Genomic DNA, 21,942 nt, shown 5'->3' on the forward strand with positions numbered 1-21,942 from the left:
TCTGCACTGGCGCCACCCAACCCTGTTCGCAGGGGGACACGCCCACTGGTTCACAGGCTGTTTCTCTGAGGCACAATGAGTCTTATTTCTCAGCTCTTGGGATAGTTTTGAGTAGAATGCCTTACTGAGATCCATTACCTGTCTCAGGAGATTCAGAGCAAACTCCAGATTCTGCAGCCTCTGTCTGTTGATGGCATTAACTTCCGTGAACTTGGCAGCAAGAGCCGTTTCCTACAGGAGAGCAGACAGGAGTCAACAGACTAAGCAAAGGTGAGCTGGACGGTGTTTTGAAAAGTCTGACATTTGGGGAGAGAGGGTACCTTCTTGCCCCTTCCTACCTGGAGTTCTACTACAGTCTCATCTACAGGAGAGAAAACTAGATTTAGAGTCAGAAGCCTAAACCCCAGCGAGTGACCTTGAGCAGGTCTGTCTCTGAGCCTTAGCGCGTTCGTGTATGGAAGGAGCTGATAACATCGGCCCTCTGTGTGTGTATACTTACTTACGGGGCGCAGGGGGAGTCCGTGGCGCTGGCTCAGATAAGCCCAGCAGGCTGTCTTTCTAGGCATATCAATGTCGCCACCCCAGAATACGTTGTTATCTCCTCTTACTGAACCTGTTGGCACCCAGGAGGGCTCTTGGGCCAGTTTCCCTATTGTGTGTGCGTCTCTGAGGCCTGCATGCCATGCTCTCTGGAGCGAGGGAACCCCGAGAAGGCCTGGCCTGCAGAGCTCACCTCTTCCCTCACTTTGGCGGCAGGGGACTGGAGCCTGGCCCTCTTGCTCATGTGGCTGCTTCTTCCATTCTCCAAGTCAAGGAGCGACCTGAGTTTCTCTGCTTCCAACTCATAGTCCTGCGTGAGAGAGACGTGGCAGAGGGCAGACAAGAGCAGGTGAGACCGAAATGTTCTTATACCCCTTCCAGCTGACTGCAAAGGTCTTCCGCTCAGCCATACCCTGTTCTGACTGCCAGGAGGTTTTGAGAACCATAGATCCATCAGTGGTACATATCTACATCCCTGAATAACATGTGCGATGAGAAAAAGTAGGCCCACAATCCCCCTCCGTCCCCAAAGCATGCTCCTTCCAGGCCCTCCCTGGCCTAGAGACCATGGCATTCTGCTTTCTTCATTTAACTCCGTACCATAAGAGTTATGGCTTTTCTCACGTTGCCTCCTCCTAATCCTCCTGTGGATCAGTTTGATGACTTTAACATCCATTGTGTGGTTAGATAATTTACTAGCTGTTCCTCTGCTATTGGACATTTAGGTTATTTCTAGTTTGTCTGTTTTGCTATTGTAAATAATTCTGTTGTACAGTGATTTTGTTAATCCCACGTTATTATTCTTTCATATTTTTTCTTTTAGGATAAATTCCCCCAGTTACTGCTTTAAACAGTAGAAAATCCTTTTCTGGTATTCGATGCCCAGTACCATCTTGTTTCCCAAAGGCCTGTGCCGGTTTGCGTGGCCGCCAGCAGTGCCTGAGGACACCCCCGCCGGACCAGCTGGTGGGAAGAGGCCCTGCTGCTTTACACTCCGGGCAGGGTGTCACGTCTCACCTTGACAGCTTGCTGGTACTGCTGGGAGTGGGCGTAGACTTTCTGTACTTCCTCTTCCCTTCTTGCTATCTCATGTAGCAGGTTCTGTAAAACAACAGAGACTTTGAAAACCAAAAATTAAAAAAAAAAAAAAAATCCAAAACCTAGATAGAGTAGCTGGATTCCTTGGAGTCTGGAATTCTTCCTTAGCACAAAGTATAACAAATGGCTTCCTTGTTTACATTTGTTTGTTACAAAAGGCAATTCTAAGGCCCTGTGAAGAAGGGCCAAGAAGATAATTATCTTTGGCAGGAAAGTTGTGTTTATTGAGTGCATCGAAATGTCAGGCACTGTTCTAGTATCTTTCTTAGATTATCTCACTGAATCTCCCAACATCCTGTGCGGTAGGCACCGTCCTCACCTCCAGTTTATGAACGAGGAAACCCAGGCACAGTGCGGCGCAGTGACTGGCCCGTGGGCTCATGGCTAATGGGGGTGGGAGCAGGATTTGAGACCAGGCTGTTGGGCTTCCCGTTCCTCGTCCTTCACCCCAAGGCCCTGCTGCCTTCTGCGGAGCCAGGACTCTGGGCTTTGGAAATGGGTTTTTCCCCCTGAGGGCTCCCCTGTGTCCCTGTAGCTATTTGCTTATTTAGCTGGCTTGCACGGAGTGTCCACTCTGGGCCAGGCCCTGTGCTGGGCACTGAGGACGGAGAGGTGAGGGAGACCCCGTCCTTGTTGTCAGAGACTCGGGTGCTGGGAGCCCGCCTGGCCAGGACCGCTGCCAGGCCCCCGTCCACGAAGGGGCTTGCTAACCTCCGACCCCCCCTTGTGACCATCCTCCTGTGAACGTGGAAGTGGCCTTCTCACCTTCTGGTTGTTCAGCTTGGTCTCCATCTGGCCGAGGCCGTCTGTCTCCTGGGGCTCGTAGCTGGGGATGTGGGACAGGAACTGCAGCAGGTGGTCACGGCCACTACAGAAGGCGTCGTGAGCAGCCCGGGTGCTCTGCAGGCTCTGGACCCTGCGGGGCAAAGCCCGTCAGGCCTTTGAGCTCTCAGGTCTCACTGAGAGCTGCCTGCCATCCCTTTTTAAAGAGGTCATCAGAAGTAATTTAATTGGAAATAGCCTAAACGTTCACCAGGAAGGGAGTAGTTAGGTAAATTACAGAATATTGTGTTGGAATACTGTGCGGCCTCTGTAAAACGCAGGAAGGCCCGCCTGTGTGGACTCACAGGGATGCCCACTGTGAATTCTAGGACCTAAATAACTCATGGATCCAAGGGGAAATCACAAGGGAGGTGAGGAAGTCTTTTGAACTCACTGAAAATAAAAACATCAAAATTTGTGGGACACAACGAAAGCAGTGCTTAGTGGGAAGTATGTAGTTTTAAATGCTTAGATTAGAAAAAAAAGAAAGCTTTCAAATCTACAATCTAAGTTCCTACCTTAAGAAAGAAAAAGAAGAGCAAATTGGACTTAATGTAAGCAGCAGTAGGAAATAATAATGAGCAGATGTCAGTGAAACAGGAAACAGGAAAACAGGAGAAAGATCACCGCAACCAAAGCTGGTTCATTGAAACTGTCGATGATGTGATAAACCTCAGACATAATGATCAGGGGGGGCAAGAAGAATAAACAGATACAACAGAAGAAGATACAACATCAGGAATGAGAGAGAGGACGTTCCCTCAGATCCTGCAGATAGTCAAGGATAAGAGAATACTATGAACAATTTTATGCCAATAAACTCAACAACTTGATGAGATGGACAATGTGTCCTTGAAAGACACAAACTTCTCAAGTTGCTCAAGCATTAGATAACCCAAATGGTCCAATATCTATTAAAGAGGTTGAATTTGTAGTTAAAAACCCTCTTACACACAAAAAAACAAATTGCAGGCCCAGATGGCTTCAGTGGTGAATTCTTCCAAGCATTTAAGGAATTAACACCCAGTCTACACAAACTCTTCCAGAAAACAGAAGAGGAGGAGGGAACACTTACTGACTCATCAGGCCAGGAAAATATATGACAGGGAAAATAGCAAGACACACTGTATGTGGTGTGTTGTCATGCGTACGTTAATCACCTACCCCAGCTCATAGAGAATGTTTTTGAAAGGACACACAAGAAACCGGTAGCAGTGCTGATCTTGGGGGAAGGGTTTGGTCATTATAATCCCTTTGTGTTTTTTATCTCGTATATGTACTGCTTTTTTCAGAAAGAGGAAATTCTTTAGAAATCAAACAGCCTTCAGTGTTGTCCGCAGAAATCCCACTTTGGTGCCTTAAGGCAGACTAAGCCGAGGCCCCCCCCCCCGCCGCCCCCTCACCTGCGCTCCGCCTGCTGGCAGAGGCTGTCAAAGCGCTGGCGCAGCTTGTGCACCTCGGCCTCCTGGCGCTCCAGGTCCGGGCAGTGCTCCTGGAAGCGGCTGGCCAGCGAGCCAGAGCACCGCTTGGCGGCCTGCAGATTCTGTTCCACCTCGCTGAGGAGGGCCTTCCGGGCCTGCAGCTCGGAGGCCATGGCCTGCCGGGGCGGAGAGGCAGATGGCAGGTGCTGTGGCCAGAGCCCCGGGGCCCGGGATGGCGCTACCCAGAGCTCTTGGGGCTGCCTGCTTTTAGCGGGTGGCAGGCCTGGACCTGGGCGGGGACCGGCGCTTTGCCTCTGAGTTTCTCCTCAAACCCGTGGTCATTTCTGCAGTTTCCATTTCGTTACAATGACCAGTACCCTGGGAAAACTAGCTTCTAAAACCCTGCGGCACAGGGCACGTGCCTATGACACCGTGCCCGGGACTGGAGTGGCCTTGGAGAAGGCTCTGGTCTCTGAGCCCGTTTCCTGGGCTCTGAGGTGAGGCCCTCACCACAGAGGGCAAGGGTTTTGTGAGGTGCTTTGTGAATAAGGGGCCTCCCGCGGGCTCACAGACCCCAATGCTTAGAGCGGGCCCAGTGGCAATGGTGAAGAGGGCAGATGCTGGGCTGGGGCAGAGGCTCCTGTGCTCAGCGGACGCGCTGTGCAGGCATGTGGGCCCAGGTGGCCAGATGTGCTTGTCCAGAGACACTGGGAATCTGGGGGGATTATGTGGACATTCGATTTTAAGATAACAGCACCTGATTTCCACAGGCCACAGAAACCCTGTGTACGGCTGGGACTCCAAACCTGGAGAGACTTGCTGCCCTGGGCCTTGGGCCCCTCGACTGTCCACAGGTGGGGTGGCAGGGGCGCCTGGAGCCCACGCCCAGCTCAGAGAAAGGCTCCTGAGGCGCAGGGTCCCCACACTCACTGCCAGCTCCTGCCTCTTGCTGTCCAGGGCATGGCCACTCTTGGGCACCGTGTCCTCCTGGGCCAGCTGGTTTTCGTATGAGGCCAGCACCTCCCGGCCCTGCTGCAGGCTCTTCTCCAGGCGGTTGGCGACGTCAACCCTGAGGACACGAGTCAGGAGTTGGGGGGCGGTGCTGGCCCTTGACCCCGCCCAGCTTCCCCACTGCCCGCCTGCACCCACTTCTCCTGGGCCGCGTCCAGCAGCTGCACCAGGCGCTCGTATCTGCGCTGGGTGTCCTCCACCCGCGTCCTCAGCAGGGCCGCACTGCCACTGCCCGGGAGGGCCTGCATGAACGCCTCGCCCTCGGCTGTGCTGCTCGCCTTCTCGGGCTCGATGCGCAGCAGCTCCTTGGTGATGCTCTGTGGGGACCAGAGCCCCCCGCGTTGACCACGGCCGGCAGCTACCCCCACCCAGGGATGTCCTCCCCTGGGGGGCCTGACTGGGGATCTGGGTAAAGCCGTGTTTGTAATGAGCATCCCTGGGAATTCTGACACACTGGATGGTGACTCATGAGTGATGAATATGAATAGGTTCCTGTTCCCACTACTTCACACAGCTTTACTCATCTTTGGGGACAACTCCAATGAGGTGGGTGCGACTCCAAGCAGCTTAGGAGGGGACATGGTGGGGCCTAGCCCCAACCCCACCCCTGTATCAGGCGTCCTCTGGCCTTGGTTCGGCCCCAACCAGACCAGCCCTGGTGTGAGCCCCGCCAAGGGCCATGGCACTTCTCCAAGCCCCGTTCCTCTCCTGTGAACCGGGAACGGTCACGCCCATCGTGGAGGGCGCCAAGGACCCGGGAAACTGTGTGTGTGTAAAAGAGGTGAGGAGTAGATGGTGTCCATGCAGCTCATCTTGCCCCATCCTGTTGAGGCCCCCTGAGTGCGGATCAGCCCATTTTACTGAAGACACTGAGGTTTGGGCTTGAATGGTGTGTCTGTGCTCAAGGCGAGTGAGCCGGCCCTGTCGCCCCAGAGCCCATGTGCTGCCGGGCACCGCGGCCTCTCACTCAGCTCAGTGCTGATCTGCTCGGGTTGCAGTCCTGCTGTTGTCAGCTCTGCCACGAGCCCTATTTCCTGGGGGTGTGTCTTGGGGGCACCAGGCCTCAGGGACCTCCTCAGTCTTCGGCCTAGAGCAGCCCCCGTCCCCACGACTCACGACTTCCTGTTACACGTGGCAAGTGGTCCCTTTTGAGCGCCAAGACACCCCATGGGGATGAGACCTTGAGGAGGGGCCCCGGGGAGCCAGTGGGCCAGCCTGTGCCCCCAGCCTGGGGTACCTTGAGGTCCTCGGCCCGCTCAGCACTGTCCTGCACGGCCCGGCCCTGCTCCAGTGGCGGCCGCAGGATCCCTGTGATGGCCTTCTCCTGCCGGTCCAGGTCGCTGGCCACCTTGTCCAAGCCGGCCAGCAGCTGCCGGCCCTGCAGGTCAGAGGCATCTGCCGGAGGGAAATCAGAGTCAGGTGGCAGTGGGGATCGTGAGGCCCAGGGAGGGGGCGTAGGAGGGCCAGCCTCCCCACCTCCACTGTCCCATCTGCAGCACAGACCCTGGGCCCGGCCCCGCCTCCCTGTCCCCCCAGAGCCTCAGGCAGCGTCTGGTACCCACCTCCAGAGTTCTCTGCCTTCAGCACCTCATGCCGCTGCTGGAGCGCCCTTCTGCTCCCAGCTGCCTTCTGCCGCAGGCTCTGGTACTGGCTGCCCAGGCTGTGACAGCAAAAACGGGCTGGGGACCTGGGGCAGCCCACTGCCCCTACTGCCCACTGACACAGGACCCTGGACTCTGGCTAGACAGACAGCCTCGAGGAGTCGGGAAGCTCATCAAAATGCTTTGAAAAGTTAACACGACACACGTAGAAAGGATTTGCTGAAACGCTGGTCTTTCTTTGCTCTTGGGTTCAACGGACTCCTTCTTTCCCTCCTTCCTTTCTTTGTCTCTCTTTTCTTCAATAGCAAGTCTTACTATCTAAAATTATCTTGGGCTTCCCTGGTGCCACAGTGGTTAAGAATCTGCGTGCCAATGCAGGGGACACGGGTTCGATCCATGGCCCGGGAAGATCCTACATGCTGCGGAGCAACTAAGCCCGTGCGCCACAACTACTGAGCCTGCGCTCTAAAGCCTGCAAGCCACAACTACTGAGCCCATGTGCCACAACTACTGAAGCCTGCGAGCCTAGAGCCCGTGCTCTGCAACAAGAGAAGCCACGACGAGAAGCCCACGCACCACGACAAAGAGTAGCCCCCACTCGCCACAACCAGAGAAAGCCCGCGCACAGCAACAAAGACCTAATACAGCCAAAAATAAAAACAAATAAATAAATTTATAAAATAATCTTGTTTGCTCATTTGTTTTCCCCACCAAGATGTTACCCCTGAGGGAGCAGTACACAGTACGTGCTCAATACATATTTGCTGAATGAATAAATGAAGGAATTCCTTGAATCACTCATTCAACAAGAGTTCTTGGGTACTTGCTTTGCACCAGGTACTGAACAAGGCCCTGAAAATAGTAAATCTCAAGGAGCCCCTGCCCAATGAGACTGACACAGACGCAAAGCACCCTAATGAGAGCAGCATGAGCAGTGGGAGAAGGTGCTTGAGAAAGAAGCAGCAGCCCTTTTCCTGGAGCCAGGGTGGAGGATGAGGGGGCAATCAGGGAAGGCTTCACAGAAGAGGTGACCCCCAGGCTGGGTCTTCAAACCAAGAGGCCTGAGCCAACAGGTGGTGGGTTGGTGTGCAGGTAGAGGGAGCAGTATGTGCAAAGGCCCAGATGCCCTTGCAGAAAACCCACTCCCTGATGTGTGCCCAGAGCCAGAGGTTCACACACAAGTCAGCTCGGCCAACGGGATCTGCTGCTGTCCCACTTGAGCCTCCAAGGGGGTGCAGGTTTGGGGATGTTAGTGGCACCCTGAGGTTGAGTTGGGGTGCCCAGGGCTGTGAACGTGGCCTGAGGGGCCCAGGGGGTGCGGCCAGTCCATGCTGGCTCCTTCCTTTGCCCCTGTACCTGTCGGCCAGAGCCACGGCCTCAGGGTCGGTGGGAGGGATCATGAAGCAGACAGCTGGGGCAGTCAGCTCATTCCCTGCGCTGTCCGTGAGGTCCCAGCTCTCCCCGTTGTTCCTCTGCAGGGTGTAGCTGTAGCCCCGAGAGATTAGGCCCTGGTGGGGACAGGCCAGTCAGAACACATGGAGAGACCTGCCCCACCTGGTGGCCAGGAGCCCAGTCACCATCTCAGCCCCACCCCTAACTCTGGGACCTGGGGAGTCTTAGTGTGTTTCTCAGACCCTCCCCAAGAGGTTCCATCATAGAGAGTTGAGAGGGGCCAGCACCAAGAGAACATGTGTCGGGTCTGCCGGCCGAGCACCCACCTGGATTTCCCTTTGGGGAGCCCCCGTGCAGTCCCAGCCCATGTGTTCTTGTCCCTCCATTCCCTGACTTCTGGGGGTGGACATGTGACTCAGGTCTGGCCAATGAGAGAATGGCATCCCTGGCCACAGTGATTGGTTTAGGCTGGACACATGACTCAGAGCGGGCCAGTGAGAACCTTCCCTGGGACTTCTGCTGGAATGACTGGGGCCACTAAGCTGGTAGGACAGAAAAGGCCAGGGCAGCAGGTGGGGTGATGCAGGGGCATTGGCAGAGAGGACCCCATGATGGAGATGAACACAGGCTCCTGAAATATTTGAGACCCTGCATCCAGCCATGTCACTCCTAAGGCCTTTCAGTGACATGAGAAGAGGCAGATCTGGGCCCAGCCTGCCTGAGGCACCTGGAGCACCAGGCAGGGGCTCACCTGGTCACTCTCAAAGTCACAGAGCGCCTCCACGGAGATGGGCTTGAATGGCGTCTCCCGGCGGTACTTGAGGGGTACCACCTGCTGCCCTCGCTTCTGCAGGCCCTGCACCTCGTGCTCGTACTTGTCCAGAGCCTTCTCCTGGTCCTAAACATGGGGGGGAGTGTGCCCAGGTGAGATCACGCAGCCTTCCCCGGTCAGCAGGCAGGGAGCTGGGGAGGGGCCTGCTCAGGCATCACTCACGTCCAGCTCCCGCAGCATCAACTCAATCTGGTATTGGTCTTTGAAGTCGGGGCTGTATTTCTGGTTCAGGTCTGAGTCCACCTTGCGCAGCAGCTCCTGGGCATCCTTCACGTCTTTGTGGAACTAGAGGAGACCAGGGGGGCCCTGTCACGGACAGGACAGTGCTAGGACACCTGGGGCTAATCCTGGCTGTGACTTTAAGCCCATTCCCAGGTGGGGCTGGGCCTCCCACTCACCCTGAATCATGGGCCTCTGCCACCTGGGGACACCCACAACCCTCCCCAGCCCAGCTTCCTGGGTGGCTTCACAGGGAGAAACCAGGTCCCTTCCCATCAATCCATGCAATGCCACCTCTATGACGTATTGTTTTCATGTGTATACACCAGTAAGCTTAGGGTTCGTCTCTATTCCACTCTTCTCTTTGTGCTAGGGACACCCTGACTTATTCTAAGTCTTAGTACATGGAAGATAAGCCTCCCCACTTGGTTCTAGAAAACTCTCTTGCCCATTCTTCAGCCCATTAGCTCTGGAATCATTCATTGTCAGCCGTCCCCTGGGCTGCAGCTATGAACATGACTTTGGGATCCCTGTGAAGCTCATAGCCCAGAAGGGCTGACACTGAACCAGGAGTTAGTTACAATAGTATCGTCTGAGTTCAAGTGTCCCCAAACCACCTACTCATAAGAATCACGTGCAGCTCTCTTGTTAAAAACACAAATTCCTGTGGAAACAATGCAGCATCCATCAACAGGTGAATGGATAAACACAATGTGGTCCATGCATACAATGGAATATTATTCAGCCATGAAAAGGAATGAAGTTCTGGTTCATGCTACAACACGATGAACCTTGAAAACATTATGTTCAGTGAAAGAGCCAGATACAAAAGGCCACATATCATGTGATTCCACTTCTATGAAATATCTAAAATAGGCAAATCCAAAGAGACAGAAAGTAGATGGGAGGTTACCAGGGGTTGGAATGGGGAGTGATTGTTCATTGGGTACAGAATTCCTATTTGGGGTGATGAAGAAGTTTTGGAAAGACAGTGGCAATGGTTGCACAACTTTGTGAATGTAATGAATGCACTGGATTGTACACTTAAAAAGGCCTAAAATGGCAAATTTCATATTATATATATTTTACCAAAATTAAAACTCCACACACCTACTCCTGTGCCTACGCTATCCTGGTGAGTCAGACTCTCCAGCCCCAGCCCCCAGGGAAGGCAGACAAGGGCCCAGCAAGCTTGGGGCACGCCCACGTCATCAGAAGTGTAAGTACTGGGAGGCCTGGGCAGGCAGCCCTGCAAGGCTCCTGGAGGAAGTAGCACTGAGGCCATGAGTGAGCCAAGCAGGCACTGGGTGCTCCCACCAATGGGGCCCTGGGCTGGCAGGTACCTGGTGGTACTCTTCCATGTACTTCAGATGGCTCTCCTCACAGATGAGCAGGTTCAGGTACTCCTTCCAATCTGCATGCACAGCCTCCATGTGAGCCTGCCAGGAGAAAGGAGGCAGACTGCTGCTGGCCAAGCACCGGGGACACGAAGGGAGGGATGGCAGGATTCCAGACCAGGAAAGGATAGAGGAGGGGGTATCTGGCCTCTGCGTATGTGTGGCTCCCAGCCACCTCCCGCCCAGGGGTGAGAGGAGGAGTGAGGGGAACGTGTTGAGGCACCAAGCAGGGCCGCTGTGTACGGGTGCTCAGGTTGTACACTGCACAAGGGACAAGTAGGGGCTGTGTCTGCCCAGAAAAAGTGGTGCTTTTTAAAAAATCTCACAAAGGTACTCCCCAAATTCAGGTCCACCAGAGCTCAGAATGTGACTTTATTTGGAAATAGGGTCTTTGCAGATGTAATTGGTTAAGGATCTCAAGATGAAATCATCCTGGATGTAGGGTGGGCCTGAAATCCAATGACTGGTGTCCTCATGAGAAGAGGCGATGACACACAGGTGAGAAGGCCATGTGAAGACACAGAGGCAGATACAGGAGTGATGCAGCTCCAAACCAAGGAATGCCAAGGATTACCAGCAACTACCAGAAGCAAGGAGAGATGAGGAAGGATTCTCCCCTAGAGACCTCAGAGGAAACAAGCCTGCCAAAACCTTGATTTCGAATTTCTGGCCTTCAGAACTATGAGAGAATAACTTTCCTTTGTTTAAAGCCACCAAGTTTGTGGTCATTTGTTACAGCCGCAATAGGAAACTAATATGGGCACCACATGGGCTTCAGAAGTCCAGGGACTGAGGGCAGGGCATCGAGATAATGAGAGGACGCAGGGTCAGACAGAGCAAGAGGAGTCAGCAAAATGGAGAGACAGACAGATGGACACAGGACACCCACCTTGGGGCCTGCCTGAGTGTAGGCGGCCCAGAGCAGAGGCCACCCGGAGGGCAGCCTGGAGGAGGCGTCCCTTCCCGGGGCTCACGTACCTCAATGGATTTCCTTCCGGGGTGCTTGGCGGCGAGCAGCTGGTCACCCTCGCTGTGCAGCTTGTTAATTCTCTCCTCTTTGGCCTCCAGGTTCCGGTTGATGAAATTCTGCAGCAGGGGCAGTGGAGGGGCTCATTGTCCAGTCAGGCAGCCCCGTGCTCCTTCCCAGCCCCCTGGCCCGCACCCCCAGAGCCCAGTGCTCACCTCGTACTGGCGCCGGCGGCTGGGGTAGTCGAGGTTGCAGTCGCTCCAGTCATACTGCATGCGGCTCTGGGCCTGCTGGTCCAGCCAGTACAGCTCATTGGTGCAGCGCTGCATGTAGTCCTGCAGCGAGCTCAGGTGCTGCTGCCGTGCCTGAGACGCCGCCTGTGGGCGGGCACGGACAGGGCTGTGGCCTTGCCGGCAAGAGCCTCCCTCCACGCCTCCTGCTCCACTGCACTCCCTTGGATGAGTCACCTGACCGCCCCCCCCACCCCGAAACCCCTTCATTCGTTCAGCAAATGTTTTCTGAGAATCTACTAAGTGCTGGGCACGGCTCCAGGCCCTGCGGATACAGCAGTGAACAAAACAAAACCCTCACAGAATTGACATGTTTGTGGAACGTTAGTTTACTCGTCTGCAAAATGGGAATAACGACAGCACTGATCTCATAGAGCACCAACCCTGGCATACAGTTGGTGCTCAATAAACATCAGCAGCTACACTTCCACTTTTTTCTTTAACATGTCATGGTGCTAGGGGGATCGTGGCAGACTACCACAGGGCAAGGAGGAGGGGAAGGAGGAGGGATGTCTGCGTTCCACTCTGCAAATGAGAACAGCAGTGAACACACGTGTGGGGCCCACCACGTGCCAGGACTGTGCTAAGGACTTCTCCAGCATCAACTCATGCCATCCTCAAAGCATCCTATGAGCCAGGGACTGGAAGTGACTGCTTTACAGATGAGGAAACTGAGGCTCCCGGAGGCTCAGCAGCTTGTGCTCAAGGTTTCCCCACCAAAAGGGGCGGAGGCAGCCCAGCTCCAGAGCTCCTACCGGCTCTACTATCAACCGTCTCTGCATTCTCACATCATGAGGCGTCTGCAACGTCACAACATCTATGCATCACTTGTGCAGTTTTAAAAAGAAGACATTCTTTAAAGGTTTGGAAAAGGAAAATAGAAAAACTTCCATTTATTAAGCATGTGGCATTGTATCTGGCACACAGTAGGTGCTCAATAAAGAATTAAGAAGCAAATAGTAGATGAACTGTATCCATGGGGTCTCTGGGGTTTTCCACGAGCACAGGGCAAACAGGGGCGCCTCTCAGGTAGGGGCTCGGGGTACTGCCTCTTCCCACTTCATCCCCCTCCGTCCTGTTTGAAGTGTTTACTGCACACACGTCTGTCCCCACGGGCCCGGCTTCCCATCCCCTCCCATCCCGTGCCCGGGGGGGCGTCTCACCAGCAGTTTCTGGTACTTGGCCTGGAGTTCGCCGGTCTGCTCCTGAGGACGGAGCCGAGGGCATGGGTTAGGGCGGGAGTGCAGGTGGGAGCCCCTCCTCCCCGGGGCCCCCTCCACCCCCGTGCACGTACCTTGCCCCCGTCCTTGGTCAGGTGGGGCCTGATGGCCTTGACTTCGTTGTGGAAGATGTTGTGCTGCTCCACCTGGTGGTCCACCAGCGGCAGGTCCGACCCGAAGCTCTGGCTGCTCAGCTTGTCCTGGCCGGGCGGGCGGAGGGACAACGTGCATGGGGGTGGGCCAGGGACTCAGGACTCGCAGCCTACCCAGCACCCCATACCCCGGGAGCCTCGGCTCTCCTCCTCATGGTGCCGGCCAAGGAGTGAGTGAAGTGGCCCCGGAGGGACGCAGAGAGAGGCTGTCACATCCCAACTCATTTAATCTCACAGCAACCTCAGAGGCCCTCACGGTTACTGTTTCCATTTCACAGATGGGGAAACAGAGGCTCGGCCGGGGGGAGTCACTTGCTTGGGGTCACCCAGTGCCCGGGCTTCTCCATGGTGGAGATGGGCTGGTGAGGGCACAGGAAGGGCAGTGGCCGGCCAGAAATCTGGCCACTGCCCCCAGCCTGCCAGGGCTCCAACGAGCCCGGGAGGGTCCCAATCTCCACCACTTCTGCTGTGTGACCCTGAGCTAGGCACTGCACCTCTCTGAGCCTTGCTCATCTCATTGACACAAACATCAGGAAACACCGGGAACACAACTCCCTCCCTGGCAGGACTGTGGTGCCCGTTCAATGGTAGGGGTCCCCCTGGCCCACACACAGCCCCACCCAGCTGAACCCGGGTCCATACCAGCTTTTCCTCCACCAGCGCCTCCCAGTTGACCTGCGGGTCCACCTCCTTCACTGCCAGGTTGTAGACCTGCTTGTGTTTCCCGCGGAGGTTGGTCACACGCTCCTTCAGCTGACAGATGCTGAGCGGGGAGAGTGGCCACCCTGGTTAGCGGGGCTGGTTGGCGGGTGCACTGCCCATGCCACGAGGGGGGGCCTCCCACCCCAGCCCTTGGCCTCAGCTTTCTGCTCAGTGGCCTGGTAGGACAGGGTGACTGTGGCCTTGGGTCCAGGCAATCACTCCCACCCTGCTCCTGTCCACTTTCCTTCATTCTACCTTCCCCCACCAATGTTTCCTGAGAGCCCTACTCTGCGCCCAGAACCACAGGAGGTTCCAGAAGAAACAGGCAGATCTGCTGCTCTCTGGAGCCCACCATCCAGCAGGGCTACAGGGTGGTGGGGGCCGTGACAGTGAGAGTGCTTTGTCCACATCTAAGCTGAGGCGAGAGCCAGGCGCTCGGGAAGCCAGCTGGGCATTAGGCAGGAGAGAATGTGTTCCCAAGCTTGGAGGTCAGGGGGCTGTGGTCACACTCTGACCAGGACAGGAGACACCAGCGCTCCGAGCCTCAGTTTCCCCAACTGAAAAAATGGGTTGTCGTGAGGATAACATAAAGGTTTGGCTCGTGCTGGCATCCAGTTAACCCTCAACAAACCCCAGCTCGGGTTCCTGAATGCTGAGTGGCTGCAGCCCCCCTGCCCTGGCCCCGAGCAGGTCCCTCAGGACCCGAAGCGGAGGGGACCTACTCCTCGGCGATCATGTCCCCCTGGGGGTGCTTCATGTGCTTGGCGATGGCCGCGTCTGCCTCCAGCACATACAGCAGCTTCTCTGAGTCTGAAACCTTCTGCAGGGCCGAGTCCCGGTGCTCTGGCTGCCGGCCCTCCTGCAGCCGGGCCAGGTCCTGTGAGAGTCACAAGAAAGGGGAGGGGAGAGAGAGTGGGCAGGGACTCAGTGGGCACAGCTGGGATGGGAGGGATGGGAGGAGAAGGGCGAGCGATGGCCTCCCCCAGACCTGCCCAGCCTCTGCTCAAGTGCCTGCTGTGGCCGGCTCGGGACACAGCCGTGCACAAAGAGACATGGCCCCCGCCCAGCCCAGGGGAGAGGAAGACCCCCAGAAAGGCAAGTCACAGATAAACCTCACAAAGGTGACTGCAAGTTCCTACAAGTTGGTGCTTACCAAGGAAACACAGCAGAGGTGGAACATGGGGGACCTGCTTGAGCTCTGGGGGTCAGTGAGGCCCCTCTGAGGTGGTGACACAGGCTAAGAAGGAAGGAAGAAAGGGAAGAGTGTTCTAGACAGAGGGAATAGCCTGTGCAAAGGTCCTGTGGGAGGAAAGGATGGCTGTGATTGAGGCCAGAAGGAGGGACGGGGGAGGAAGTGGGAGACGGGGTCCCACCTATCCTTAAAGGCAATTCCTCCAGGGGCTCTGCAGGGAACAGGGTACAAGCTGGGAGTACAGTCAGGGGTTGTGACAGGGCCCGGGTGAGAGCGAGGGTGGCCCACGCTGGGGGTGGTCACCAGTGAAATGGCAAGAATGAACAAAGTGGGTGGGCATCTGGGAGGTACAATCGATAAGTCGCTGATGAGCCCATGGTCTCTGCTTATTTAGGGAAGAACAATGAATGGCAGCGGGGTACAGCAGGTTTCTAAACACAGCCCATGAATCCACTTAGTGGACTTCAGGAGCATGGCTGGGCACTGTGCCAGGTCCGGGGGACCCCAGGCCCAGGGGGGACGAGTCAGAGACTGGACTGGGGGTCCAGAGACTGGACGGGGTCACATGGGGGAACTCGCGAGGCCAGTCCCCTCCCCTCCTGGGTCTCGGCGTCCCATCTCTTGCAAATGGGAGTAAGAGAAACCCCTGCTTCAGAAGAGGCATCCAGTGACCCAGGACTCTCCCTCGGCAGCGAGAAGGTGGGAGCACAGACGCGGGCTCGTCAGGGACGAGCCTCGAAACCATGCAAGTGAGAGGAGCCGGACACGGAAGGCCACGCTGCGCAGGACTGGTTTATGGGAACTGCCCCGAGTCGGCTAATCCACAGGCAGAAAGGAGATGAGTGGTTGCCAAGGGCTGGATGGGAGTGGGAATCTGCAGTCAATGGACACAGGAGATCTTACGAAGGGATGAAAAAGTTCTGAAACCAACCTATAGAAATGACTGCACCACTTGGTGATGTTACTAGAAATCATTGCACTGTACGTTTAAAGGGGGTGCATTTTTCTGATCTGTAAAACATGCCTCAATAAAGATGTTAAAAAAGGAAGAAATGGCAAAAGGAAAAAGAAGTGAACAGAAGTGATGTGGTGCCTGGTACAGTGTCAAACGACTCAACTTCCTCTCGGAGGAAGAGAAGGTATCCAGCCCGTTCTTCCAGGTCTTTCCTGGGCCGGGAGGGCTGAGCAGCAAGTGGGCCCAGCGCCCTGAGGGGCTTGGGGGTGAGGTCGACATGGCAGAAGTCCAATGGCGCTGGGCCATCGCCCCACCACGGGTGGGTCTGGCCAGTTAAAAAGTTGCAACAGAATGTCATGGTTCTTGGCTTGGGTGGAATTTTATCAGCTCCACCATCACCAGCTGATCTGAAGCTCTGCTGGGCAGTTATAGTGTCAAAGATTAATTTTGCAAAAGGAGGAAGTAAATTAATCATTTCCTAATTCACACAGGTGCAGGTGCTGTGTGGGAACGCAAGCCCTCTCCAGCCGAGACAAGAAAGAACATCTAAGTGGAGAGATGCCACGTGGGTGTTCGACAGTCAACAGTTGGACAAGACTGATCAATGGGAACAGAGGTCAGCACAGTGGTTACCTCTGGGGGATATTGATTGGGAAGGTCCCTTGGGACCCTTCGGGAAATGTCCTCTATCTTGACCTGAGTAATGGTTTCATGGGTACCAACTGAGGCAAAAACTCACAAGGGTGAGCTCTTAAAATTTGGACACTTTCCATAGACAAGTTTTTTAAAGTAAAAAAAAAAAAAAAAGTCATAGGGACTGACATATCTTGGAAATGACACACACACTGATGGACAGATGAGGGATAAAGCAAATCCAGGAGATGTTACTGGTACAAATCCAGGAGATGTGGTGAGGATATGGATATTCTCAATTCTTCCAACTTTTCTGGCGTTTAAAAATTGGGATAGACACAAAAGGTCACATACTGTATGATTCTGTTTATATGAAATATCCAGAATAAGTATATCCAAAGAGACGGAAAGCAGATTAGTGGTTGTCAGGGGCTGTGGGGAGGAGGATGGGGAGTGACTGCTGATGGGCATGGAGTTTCCCTTTGGGGCGATTAAAGTGCCTTGGAACCAGATAGAGGCAGTGGTCGCACAACATCGTAAATGTACAAAATGCCACGGAACTGTACACTTTAAGTGGTTAATTTTATCTTATGTGAATCTCACTTCCATAAAAAAATAGGAAAGTTCAAGAGAACATTTGGGTAGTAAAATTAATAATGATGTTTCCTTCCAAAAAAAGGAAGGAAGGAAGGAAGAGAAAAGACAGAAAGATTAGCCCATGCAGTCTTCAAAGCGTGGTTTCTTTTTTTAAGTTTGTTCATTTGAATGAAAAGAAAATAGTTCAAAATTATCTCCCTAAAACATCCTTGTTACTTTGAGTCATTACTCTAAGCAAATACAATGAGAGAGCTGGATGCTATTCACACACACGCACACACACAGGAAAAGGTCACAGATACACCAGAAGGTTAATGGATGATCGTTCTCTCTGGTGGTGGAATTATACGCCATCTTAATTTGCTTCGTTATACTTGTTTATCGGTCCTGAAATGTTTGTAACGAACACATATTACTTTTATTAGGAGGAAAAAGGGACACACTCCAAAAAGCTGTTTTCATTTAGGAAAGCACACGCCACCATGGCAGTCACAAGAGAGGGGACAAAAAAATTGCCAAAGCGGCTGGGTACCAGGGCAAGGGCATGGCCAGAGGGAAGGATGCTGGCAGGTCCGGCTGAGGCCAGAAAGAAAGGTGGGAGGTGGAGGCAGGAAAGGAATGAGAGAGAGGAGGGGGGACCCTGGGGGAGGGGGGACCCTCTTGCCTTTCTTGCCCCACTCTCCCCATGTCCCCACTTCTCACCCTCCCAGCTGTGCCATCCCCAGCCCACCCCTGTCCCTCAGGTCTCAGGGGGACTGGCCCTCAGGTGGGTGGATCCCTTGGCTGTCAGAGGAGTGGCAGCCACGTCTGGGCCTGGGGACAGCAGCAGGGCCGGCCGGACCTTGACCTCTCTCGTGACCTGGCCACCCTCAGCCACCCACTCCTCTGGACCCGCCTCTTAGTCATGCCTGGAATGCAGATGAAATACAGACGCCCAGTTAAATTCAAATTTCAGATTAACAATGGATAATTTTATAATATTATTATATCTCAAGTAGTGCATGGGATATACTTATACAAAAAAAAAAAATTGTGTTCTAAAGTTCAAACTTAACTGGATACCCTATATTTTTATTTGCTAAATCTGGCAACCCCACCTGTGGGATGCCTCTGGGGTCAGCTCTGTCACTGACATAGTCCGCCCTGGCCCTCTCTGAACCTCAGTTTCTCCAGCTACAAAAAAACGTATAAACTCAACCGCACTGGGCTGTGGAGGGTTCAGAGAGGAGGTGGTCATTTTAGCAGCTCACAGGAGTGAGCAGGGCTCCGGTGTGGCCCACGGTGCAGGATCCCCAGGAGAACCTTTGGGCTCAGGTCGGTTGTTATCCCCATGTTACAGGAGAGGAAACTGAGGCACAGAGAGGGAAAGTGATCTGCCCAGCCTGCACCTGAGTAGTGGCAATGGTAGGAGAAGTAAGGATGATGATGTTGATAATAATAGTGAGCCCTGCACTGCAGCTGCATAATCTGATCGAATCTTTACAGCAGCCCGGCAGGTGGGGACAATCGCTCTTATCCTTTCAGAGGGAATCGCATGAACAGAGAGGTAAGGTGACTTGCTCAAGGTCACACAGCAAGTGGCAAAGCTGGGATCCTAACCAGAGCCTGGATCCTGAGTCTGTGGTTCTCCTCCAGCTGGGGCCAATCAGCTGCAGCAACTTAGTACCCGGGGTGGAGGAGCTGCTATTACCAGCAATAATGAGGTTCCTCTTCAGTGCATCTCCACCTGGGCACTTTGACATTTGCAGCTGGATCATTCCGTGTACGGGGCTGTTCTGTGCACTGCAGGGTGTATAGCAGCATCCCTGGACTCCACCACTAGACGCCCGCCCACTGCACTCCCCCAGTTGTGACGGCTAAAAATGTCTCCAGATGTGACCACATGTCCCCTGGGGGCAGAATCACGCCCAGGTGAGAACCACGGGGTCAGACAAGCCCCTGGTCCTGAGCAGGGCTGGTGGCACAGGGGGCACCGGGGTGGGAGATGGGGCACTCACGCTCTGCAGCTTGGCCTCCGTGTCCACGATGTTCCTCTCCACCTGGTCGGCATTCTTCTGCAGCTGCTCAATCAGCTCTGACAGCTCCTTGATAGAGATGCTGCAGGCGGAAGAAGGGAGGTAGGCCGAGGGTCAGAGGGCAAGGGCCGGGTCCCCACCAGCACCCAGCCTCCCAGGCTGTCCCCAGCCCCAGGCTCGGAGCAGGAGCTGTCCAGTGAGCCTCAGATGGAGCTTGGTTGTCCCCCCAGGGCAACGTCACTAAAGGCACAGAAAAGAGGCAGCACCTGGCAGGGAATCAGCCCTCACTCTGGCCATCACTCTAACGCTTCTATTTTACCATGTTGGCAGAGCACACTTACCCTTTTTTTCCACATTTTTTACTGAGATGTAAAATTCACCCTTTTAAAGTGTATAATTCAGTGGTTTTTAGTGTATTCACAAGGTTGTATAACCATCATCACTATGTAATTCCAGAATGTTTTCATCACCCCCAAAAAGAAACCCCGCATCCTTTAGTACTCACTCCTCACCATCCCGCCCTACAGCCCCTGGCAACCACGAATCCACTTTCTGTCTCTATGGATTTGCCTATTCTGGACATTTCATAGAAATGGAATCATACGAGTGAGGCCTTTCATGTCTAACTTCTTTCACCTAACAATATTTTTGAGGGTCATTCATGTTACAGCATGTGTCAGTGCTTCATTCCTTTTTATGGCTGCATAATACTCCACAGCTTGAATATCCCACATTTTATATATCCAGTCATCCACTGATAGACATTTGGGTTGTTTCCACCTTTTGGTCATTACTGATCAGGCTGCTATGAACGTTCCGGTACAAGCTTTTGTGTAAGCAGCATTATTAAATACCTGATACTTTTAATCTACTCACTCTTTATATTTAAATAAATTTACTAAAAAAGGGAACTTGCTCTTCCCATTGCAAACATAAAACCAGAAGTCCTTGCCATCAATGGAGGTAACCACCAAAATAAATTCCACAGAAATAAAAGGACGGCATTAAGTTCTAGCCAGACACTCGGCCGCCTGCACACGTTGAAACTGAGCCTTGCCCTCACCTGCTTAAAAGCAGAGCTTGGCACATACTGCAGCCAAGTTAGAGCTGTGCTGGCACCAGGCTGAGACCTCCTGGGTGTTCTCAGAGCACCTGAGAGAGACCTGAAATCAGAACGGCTTTCTCACTTGGTGTTTCTGTGTGTCCTCCTATCACATCTGTCTGCCCCCCGAAATCACACCACAGACCACTCTGGCAAACACTACTGTGGGAGTGAAGACCTTGGCTTTGGACTCAGATGTGGGTTCTCGCTGTGCGACTTGGCCAAGCTGCTGTCCCTCTCTGTGCCTCTGCTTCCCGCTGTCAGATGGACCTTTCCCAGTGGGGTGTTAGGGATGGGAGTGAGGTTATGCAGGCAAAGAGCTGGGCGCCCAATAAATCTCACAAAGGTTCAAAGGTTCATGATTACAGTCGTTAAGGAGCCTTACTGATCCAGCTCCGACTTTGTTTTCTTTAAACAAAGGAAGAAACAAAGACCAGAGAGGGAAAGCAACTTGGTTAATGTCACACAGCCAGCCAGCCAGCTGGCCAGCAACGGTCAAGATTAGTACTTAGTCCTCTAATCTCCATCAAAGACCTTTTATACCAGCTCCACAGGGGGGCCTGAGAAGCTAAGCACCCAGAAGCATCATTCTGCCCACACTCAAGCACTTACTATGTGCCAGGCCCAGTAATGCACACAGGCACAGCCACCCCCAGACTGGGAGGAAATCAGCATTTATAGAAATAGTCACGAGACTGAGGCAGGCATGACCAGGCAAGCCTCCTGACCAGCTTGGTAGGAATGGGGGTGGTCAGTGAAGGCTTCCTAGAGGAGGTGGTGGTGGCTGGGTTCTGAAGGATGAAGAGGAGTTGGGGTTTGTGGGCAGAAGGCTCCAATGAAGAGAGGCCATAAAAGAGGCAGGTCCTGGGTGTGTCCCTTGGGGTGGGCCAGGGCAGGGCTCTTGACCGTCAAGCAGAGCGGGCAGCCAGCTCTTCAGAGTGGAATTCCTCAAATCAAGGCCTGGGACCCACCTATTGTGGCATGAAACATTCAGATTCCCAGGCACTAACCCAGAGCCTCTGAATCTGGATCTCCAGAGATGGACCCAGGAAGCTGTATTATTACTACTATTGTTTTTACAGGTTCCCCAGGGGACCCTGGTACCCTCCAGGGTTTGAGGTCCAACACCGCAGGTACTGCTGGCATGGGGGGAAGCTGGAGGGGGGTGGAAACAGGCATACAAACAGAAGCTGTGAGTCTGTCCAACCATGTCCCAAACCTTGCCTGAGGGCCTGCTCTGTGCCAGGTCTGGACACACAGGAACTAGGGGGAAGAGGGGAGGGTCTTAGGGAATAAGACCCAGGCCACACCCTCTGCAAAGTCAACCGAGGAGGCAGCCTTTCCCAAAGTGGGGCCCCAGGAACCCCAGTCCTGTAAATCACTCCTGGAATGAAGGCTTTGTCAGTCTAGGCAGTTAGGAAAACCCAACTCCTCAATAAGTTCAGGAGCCAGTAAAGGCTCTGAGAAGTCCTGCAGTGGAGAAAGCTGGCATTCAGTGGAGCATCCAGGAAGGCTCAGAAGAGGGGACTGTGGGTGGGGGATCTGGGTAAGGAGGGATAAGGCTGCCAGGTCATGGGCTGACCCCCACTGCCCCCCACCCTGGCTGGGCGGAGCACATGGGGAATGCGAGCACTTCTGCCCTCAGCCCTACCCCAGCCACTGACCCCAGCCTGGCCTCAGCACTCAGACGCGTTGAGTCTCAACCCAATATTTAACCCATGACAGTTGGGGCCACCACTGGGAACCTGCAGTGTAGGTTAGGTGGGGGCCTCATCCCTGTCAGG

General features: G+C 54.1%; 1 protein-coding gene across 4 annotated transcripts in view; it reads right to left on the reverse strand.

Annotated features, from left to right (window-relative positions):
• PPL (periplakin) overlaps positions 1-21,942 on the reverse strand; it is a 47,481-nt gene that overhangs the window by 4,183 nt on the left and 21,356 nt on the right. For 2 of the 4 annotated variants that reach the window (XM_036824470.1, XM_036824469.1), the window contains exons 2-22: positions 19,039-19,138; positions 14,818-14,901; positions 14,387-14,541; positions 13,605-13,725; positions 12,885-13,010; positions 12,754-12,795; positions 11,516-11,677; positions 11,312-11,419; positions 10,280-10,375; positions 8,880-9,002; positions 8,637-8,783; positions 7,850-8,001; positions 6,455-6,552; positions 6,130-6,287; positions 5,031-5,209; positions 4,812-4,950; positions 3,864-4,057; positions 2,404-2,554; positions 1,558-1,641; positions 734-850; positions 139-231 (exon numbers count right to left, since the gene is read on the reverse strand). In XM_036824470.1, coding sequence (XP_036680365.1) covers positions 139-231; positions 734-850; positions 1,558-1,641; positions 2,404-2,554; positions 3,864-4,057; positions 4,812-4,950; positions 5,031-5,209; positions 6,130-6,287; positions 6,455-6,552; positions 7,850-8,001; positions 8,637-8,783; positions 8,880-9,002; positions 10,280-10,375; positions 11,312-11,419; positions 11,516-11,677; positions 12,754-12,795; positions 12,885-13,010; positions 13,605-13,725; positions 14,387-14,541; positions 14,818-14,901; positions 19,039-19,138 — 2,629 coding nt within the window. The remainder of the gene's footprint in view (positions 1-138; positions 232-733; positions 851-1,557; positions 1,642-2,403; positions 2,555-3,863; positions 4,058-4,811; positions 4,951-5,030; positions 5,210-6,129; positions 6,288-6,454; positions 6,553-7,849; positions 8,002-8,636; positions 8,784-8,879; positions 9,003-10,279; positions 10,376-11,311; positions 11,420-11,515; positions 11,678-12,753; positions 12,796-12,884; positions 13,011-13,604; positions 13,726-14,386; positions 14,542-14,817; positions 14,902-19,038; positions 19,139-21,942) is intronic. The other 2 variants (XM_036824473.1, XM_036824472.1) reach the window with 1 other exon arrangement.

Source organism: Balaenoptera musculus, chromosome 15 (genome assembly GCF_009873245.2).
Source record: "Balaenoptera musculus isolate JJ_BM4_2016_0621 chromosome 15, mBalMus1.pri.v3, whole genome shotgun sequence".
Taxonomy (NCBI): Eukaryota; Metazoa; Chordata; class Mammalia; order Artiodactyla; family Balaenopteridae; genus Balaenoptera; species Balaenoptera musculus.